The 7494-nt window shown below is 35.7% G+C and overlaps 1 protein-coding gene across 6 annotated transcripts in view; it reads left to right on the top strand.

Annotated features, from left to right (window-relative positions):
• Positions 1-7494, top strand: part of Dmd (dystrophin) — a 2130457-nt gene that overhangs the window by 634763 nt on the left and 1488200 nt on the right. For all 6 annotated transcript variants that reach the window (XM_033760401.1, XM_033760400.1, XM_033760399.1 and 3 more), the window contains exons 10-11: positions 2301-2489; positions 3185-3366. In XM_033760401.1, coding sequence (XP_033616292.1) covers positions 2301-2489; positions 3185-3366 — 371 coding nt within the window. The remainder of the gene's footprint in view (positions 1-2300; positions 2490-3184; positions 3367-7494) is intronic.

Below are 7494 nucleotides of genomic sequence, written 5' to 3'. Positions count from 1 at the left end.
ATATATATATATATCCTATCTCTCCTTGTCATCTTTATACTTCCTAACCTTATTGGAGTTACGAAAATGAAACACAATGATAAAAATTATGAGAATTTCAAAAGCAGTAAATAGAAGGATTTTGGGTTGGTCTGAGCTCAGAGCCCTGTGTACTCACATGGGTTATATAGCCATGAAGCTGGATCCACCTGTGTACCTTTTGATATATATATATCCTATCTCTCCTTGTCATCTTTATACTTCCTAACCTTATTGGAGTTACGAAAATGAAACACAATGATAAAAATTATGAGAATTTCAAAAGCAGTAAATAGAAGGATTTTGGGTTGGTCTGAGCTCAGAGCCCTGTGTACTCACATGGGTTATATAGCCATGAAGCTGGATCCACCTGTGTACCTTTTGTAACTTTTCTCCTTAATGATGACTTTGATATTGAATACTATTAATAATTCCAGATAGATGGAATGGTACAACACGGAACGTGTAAGCCCTAACATATTCAGAAATGCCCTTACCCTTGGAGGTCCTATGTGAATAGCCCTCTTTAACACCAACATTCTGCATGAGGTGCTAGAAGTGTGAGTGATTTTGTCTTCTCCAGGTAGTCTCTTTTTGCCAGTTCTCTATCATCAGGAAAAGAATATACTACTTGATGAAGAGATCATACCAACAATTGCTATGACATTTCATCATCCTAAAGGTTGAGGTAAATTTATAATATTAAAATTTCAAAATTAGAGCATTTATTAGATCAACACATTAGGTTGGTTTGGGCGGTTACCTGGGTTAAAGCCCCAGAACTGAGGAAGACTAGAAATGCAAGACAATTATGCCAGGGGAGCAACTTCACAGTCTGGGTTTTCTTTAGACATGGTTGTGAAAACCCCACGTAGCTTTTGGTTATTCTAAGCTGCCTTTGCTTTCCTTTGCAAAACACTGTTGGTTTCAGTGATACCTTGTGATCCTTGGGGTGTACAGAAGCTTCCTTTTCCTACATTTACCCGTTATTCTTTTTCTCTATAAGCAGGTTTCCTGGTTTCTTACTAGAATAAAACTCCCTCAAGTATGGTCCTTTTCAACATTTTTGAAACTTAGTACTAACCTATACACAGTTCACCTCATCTCAAGAAAAACTTATGCAAATTTTCTTATTTATTCACAATTTTGCCCTTGATAATTGCCATAAAGTTCAAGTAGAACATAGGTCTCTTCTGACACTTCACAGTGCTATTCCCAAAGCAGCTGAGTCTAGGCCAACATAGGCCAGGCTTGGAGTTCAGTTGTGCAGCTTGTAAGCCACCCTCTCTCAAATTCTTGGCTTTCATTGTGGCAAGGTTATGACCACACAGAGCACTCCAGCCATTCCAGGAGAGTACTTTCTTGAAAGATTTCTCTAGTTCATCACCTTTCTGCTTTTTATATACTTTTCATCTAGCATCAGGTGTGTCCAGGCTGTTGGCTTGCCTGGGCCAAATGGAGTGGAGAGGAGTTCTCTTGGCCACATATAAAATATATAATAGAATTAATGTATGTAAGTAAAACGTTCTTTATTTTTATATTTTTATTATAAAAGGACCCGTGAGATCAATTTTAGATAACTTTAAAGCAATTCCTTCATCAGTGGCTTGGATTTTCTCTGTAGAGCTATGGATACTTGGTATTGTAGAACATGCTTCATAATTTACTTCTCCTAAACTCTTGCTATCGAAGCCACTGCCTCTGAAAAGAAATGCTTAATTTATCACAGTGATCATCCTGATAGAAACCTCTGACATGTCTTCAGTGTACATCATTTCATCTTCATCCTACTTCCACATAATTATTTTCTCACTGATATTTTTACTTTTCTATAAAGGTTTGGAAATATTCCATTATCTGGGCTCTTGGGAAGAGCTGTTTCCTTTAAAACCACTGCCAAAGTATATAAATACAGTTCCAATAGTTTATGTGTAAATGACTGCAAATATAAACTGAAAAAGCAACTTATGGATGAAATTTCATAGCATTTAAAATGTAACATAAAGAGTTCATATACTAATTCACTCTTTACAGCAAAGCAGAAGAACTTAAATAAAATGTTAATTTGGTGTGGATTTCAACTTCCATTTGGGAATCTGTATGTGTACTTGTGAGAATGTTAAAATGCAGGCTTGCTACTCCATGTGTCTGCTGTTCTTGTCTCTGATAATGCAAGCGGACGTTTCTAACATTTAAATATTTCATTTGATTTATCATTTAATGTACTGGAACAGTCTGCAAAGACACTAATTGCATAACACTCAATTTATTTTATTGTTCAGCATTTGGAAGCTCCTGAAGACAAGTCATTTGGCAGTTCATTGATGGAGACTGAAGTAAACCTGGACAGTTACCAAACAGCTTTAGAAGAAGTACTCTCATGGCTTCTTTCTGCTGAGGATGCATTGCGGGCACAAGGAGAGATTTCGAATGAGGTAGAAGAAGTGAAGGAACAATTTCATACTCATGAGGTACAATAAAACATTGATTTATGAAACTAAGCACATGACTTGTTATAGCAAGCATCTCTTTTCTTTCAATTGCTTTGTAACAACTTTGTGTTTTGGAAATTTAGTTTGCATTTAAGATGGAAATAAAACTTCTTTATGTGATTGGGATTCTAATAGCTAGTATGTGAACTTCTCCTGTGGAAAACAACTCACCAAGGTACTAAGACTTGGTTTTGCAATGACTCCTAGAAAAATATAAAAGCCCAGACCATTATCTTGGGTCAATGAAAAGCTGAGGCATAATGCTGAGGTAGATTGCAGGATAAACCCTTTCATCAGAAATCATAATTCCAATATATAATCCGGAGTACCTGTGTAGCAGCAGCCTTAGCAACTCTAAGAGTTTCCTGAGAGGGCAGGTTTGCTTGGCTTCTTTCCACCCTTGCATCCTCTCCTCTTCTTCTTCAACAACCCTTGAAAGTATTCCTGGGAACTCTTTCTTAAATCACTTGAACTAAAATTATTCTTTCAGAGTCTGCTTCTACAGAAGGTGCCCTAAGATAATAACTTTGCTGAACTCCTATTAGAAGTGGTAGAGTTCCCTTACATAAAGATTAAAGTACTCTTACTGCTAATATACATTTCCATGGGCTACAGATATAAAACCAAAAAATCCAACTCAACAACTTACAATTATTATCCGTTTTCTTTGTCAGGGGTATATGATGGATTTAACAGCCCACCAGGGACGGGTTGGTAATGTCCTACAATTGGGCAGTCAACTGATTGGAACCAGAAAACTATCAGAAGATGAAGAAACTGAAGTACAGGAACAAATGAATCTCCTAAATTCAAGATGGGAATGCCTCAGGGTAGCTAGCATGGAAAAACAGAGCAAGTAAGTAATCCTTTGTTCCTAATTAATAAGTTTAACAAGCTTGTCTGAACCTGGAGATATGTGCCTGTAGTCCCAGCGACTAGGGAGATTCAGGCAGGAGAATCACAAGTTCAAAGTCAGCCTGGGCAATTCGAGGAGACCCTGTCTAAAAATAAAATGTATGAAAAGGGTTAGGGATATAGTTCAGTGGTCCCTGGGTCCAGTACCCAGTACTGAGACAAAATCAAATGAAAAAACCTACCTAAGTGTTCTGTGAACATTTATTGAATTAAATGCTTGCTTCCCAATCATGTTCCCCAGAATACTAAAAAGCACACCATGGACAGACATAGTGGTACATGCCTTTCATCTCATCTACTCAATAGGCCAAGGTAGGGGATTTCAGTTTTGAGATCAGCCTAAGAAACTCAATTAGATCTATCTCAAAATAATAAGTAACAAGCTTTGATGCAGTTTGACAGCATAGTCTAGATTATTATGTTATTACTAAGGCATTCAGCTTTTCTTCATAGGACTTTGCTGGTTGTATTTTCATGTCCATAATACTGTGCTTTTCACATTTGCAATTTGGAAATTACAAAATTAGTTCTGTTACCTATAGAACTAAGCCTTAAGAGTTTCCAATGTTTTGTCATTGTTAATATTCTGTAGGCTATTTCTAAACATGAAAAACTGAATGCAGGTGCACACAAGCATGTTAAGGCCAACATCTATGTAAAATCACCTCTTAGCTACAAATGTCAGGAAACTTCACTTCAGAAGGAAAAGCCCTCAAAAATATTAAAGTGTTACTCATATTTTCATGAAAATCCACTTGAGTAAAAGTTTCTCAAGTTTTTGGAAATTCTTATTGAAATACAGTTTGGCTATGAATTATTCTGAGAATATATATTGACTTAATAAAGAATCTTTTATGACATTTCAGAGAATAGCATATTTCTTATAAAGGTAACAAACAGATTTCATCATTCTGGATGTGTTTCTGTGATTTATGTTGTTAGGTGTGTGTATTCATTTAAACCAATTGAGACAAGATAGATTTATTTTTAAATGAAAAGAAATGAAGTGCCAACTGTGGATTTGAATACATTAAGCTAAAGAAATTGTCCAAGCGCCTTAAGTTTACTTAGATATTATTTATGAAGATTAAAAGCTTTAAAACAGGACCAAAGAAACTCATTAGATATGCTGGGAGGATTGCTACTCCAGTACTAAATTATAGCATGACAATACAGAGGGGGGAATCACATTCTTCAGCTCATGTCTTTTGAAGAAATGAGTAAGTCATGTATAAGATAGAATTTTCAGGACAATATCTGTATTCCAAGCTAGGAGATACTGCTATGCCTGTTGACATATTTCCCCTGCTGTCATCATGGTGATAGCAACCTACATTAAAGGAGAGAATTGTAAAAGTCATACTACAACTATCAAGTCCACCTCCTCCCAATACCCATACTTCATTTTACGCATTTATCATGGAAAACATAAGACACACATCTGCCTATTTGTGGTCATATGCCATCAGTCTAAAAGCTGAAACTTCTGTTGGTGCAAACTTCTTCAATTTATTTGTAGCAAGCTTTGAAAAAATTAGAAATGTTTCAAAACCCAGCCTCCTTTCTTATTGTTCTGCCATAGTGGCACCACTGTCTTCTCCCTTGTCCATTCTACTTTTCCATCCTCTTCTGAAGGCTAAATCCTCTCATTATGTCTGCATTCCCATTTTTCAAGAGGACCAACAATATGCCATTAATTATTATAGTAATTAATTCATTGCACTTGAGAATTACAAAAAATGTGACTTCAACCTAGAATTAAAATTCTAAGTCTTGTATTATTATTAACAACATTTTAAAACTTTCATTCAAAAAATTCTCTTGTTCTAGAAAATGGAAAGGTGATAAGAGGGAGAGGAAGAGAAGGAGAAGGGGGGCTGATAGGACAGAAGCTAAGATATGTTAAATGCATGTGTTCCATCTTCGCAAAATACACCTCATCGTCAGATAATATTAGCATCATTGGTAAAATATAATGAAAAGGAAAAATGCCTCAATAAAAAGATAACTATCATTAGATGACAGAAGACGGAGTGTATATACAGACAAAGGTTGGAGAAAGAGACTGTGTACGTGTGCGTGCACGTGCGCGTGCGCGTGTGCGATTTCCTCATTGCCATTCTACAGGAGGATGGGAATCCTAAAATGGCAATTTTCCTAGTTAGTGAAGATTGACGTAAAAATCATTTAGTCTTTAGGGAAGATTTAGGGATACAGCTTTTAGAATGATTCCCAAGAAGTGAAGGGCAACATTTGAGACTGGGTGAAAACATAGACCTTTTAGACCAATTTGTGAAAACATAGACACTAATATGGAACCACTTGGAGAAGATAGTATTATGAAGATAATTCCTTGGATTTCACATACACAAGGTTTTATTTAAGGAAAACAATTCAGAAATATGTGAGTTTGTAGCAGCAATTCTTCTGTGCCACTTTCACTAACTTTGTGTGCGCTCATGCATACAGCCTATTCTAAATGACATAAGGCATTATGCAAATTTTGTTGGACTTGATATTTGAAAGTTTTGGGCAGGAAACAAAAATCTGTTTATAAAAAGAAGACATTGTCTTTCAAAAATATTAGTTCTAGGTTTTATTTAATGCCTTAAACAATTTATAACTTGTTTGGTCATATAATAATGGTCATATTAATGATTAGCCTGATTTGAAAGCATTAATTATTATTTCCAAATAAATTATTACTTTAGAGCTGCAAATTTCTAGTAACCCAAAAGGATTAGTCCATACTTCTTATCTCTCTTTCCTAAAGAGAAGATGTGATTAGATCTAGTCAGAAGCCATTCTGCTGAAGCCTAGGTATAGTGATGAGAGGGAAGATAACTACCATTTGTTTAGGACTATTACATGGGAGCAAAGCCATGTTAAAAATCTGAAGTTGATATAATGAAAGACAGAATTTCTGTAAAATATAGGTAAAGGTATAATTAAAATCCATGAAAATTAAATTAAACATGGACACTTATGAGTATTATTAACCAATGCATTTAGTAATGACAAATTATATTTGATTTGTATGACAAATATTAATGCACATGAATGGACTGCCTGAAGTTACTGCTTACATTTCAAGGCTCTGAGGATACAATAATGATCAGAAAAGCCATGGTCCCAAGTCACATGAAGCTTACATTCTAGAGTGGCAGACAACCATTAAAAAAGTGAACACAATAAAAATATCAAGTAGGAATGAATGTATTGAAGACATTTAAAGTTAATGTAATACAGAGTGGTCACAAGAAAGCTTGATGATCCAGGAATAATAGTCAAGATTGATACCATTTATTTTGTGATTTAAAGAAAGGAACCACCATTTACAGGTCAGCAGGAAGAGTATTTTAGGCAGTGGAAAGAGCCAATTCAAGGACTCCAGAGTAAGTATAGTTTAGCTTCTTTTAGAAACCATAAGTTACATGGGACTGGACATTGGTAGGGTGGAAACTTAGCTAACATGTGAGATAGGAAATACAGGAAGGGGTCTGATCACACATGCCCATTTCCAACAGGGCAAAAGATAAGGGCTTTGCATTTTAGACTATTCAAGAAAATGCCATCAGCAGACTTATGTAGGGATGACACAGGTTAAAAAAAAAGAAAGATATTGGTAAAGTCACTGGAAGAAGAGGACATCAGTTGCTTGTGCTATAAGCTAGAACAAGATCCTAGAAAAAGACAATGAAGGCAGCAACACCATGAGGCCCAACAGAGCAAATCAAATAGGCAAGGCAAGAAATTAAAAGGAAAAGGTGAAAAAGTAAAAAGAGTCAACAAAAGGCCAATAACATGTCAATGCTAAGTCAGTACATATCAGTTATAACGAGCAATGTCAATGGCCTCAACTCACCAATCAAGAGAAATAGACTGGCAAAATGGAATAAGAAGCAAAATCCAACAATATGTTGTATACAAGAAACACACCTAGTGCAAAAAGAAGCCCATAGCCTGAAAGTGAAAAGATAGAAAACAATTCTCCATGTGACAGGAGTCCAGAAAAAAACAGGGGTAGCAATCTTATTTGCAGACAAAGTAAATTTCAAACCAAAACTGA

This window comes from Fukomys damarensis, unplaced genomic scaffold (genome assembly GCF_012274545.1).
Source record: "Fukomys damarensis isolate Sample0158 unplaced genomic scaffold, DMR_v1.0_HiC HiC_scaffold_39, whole genome shotgun sequence".
NCBI lineage: Eukaryota > Metazoa > Chordata > Mammalia > Rodentia > Bathyergidae > Fukomys > Fukomys damarensis.
This window is presented reverse-complemented; position numbering and strand designations above follow the sequence as displayed.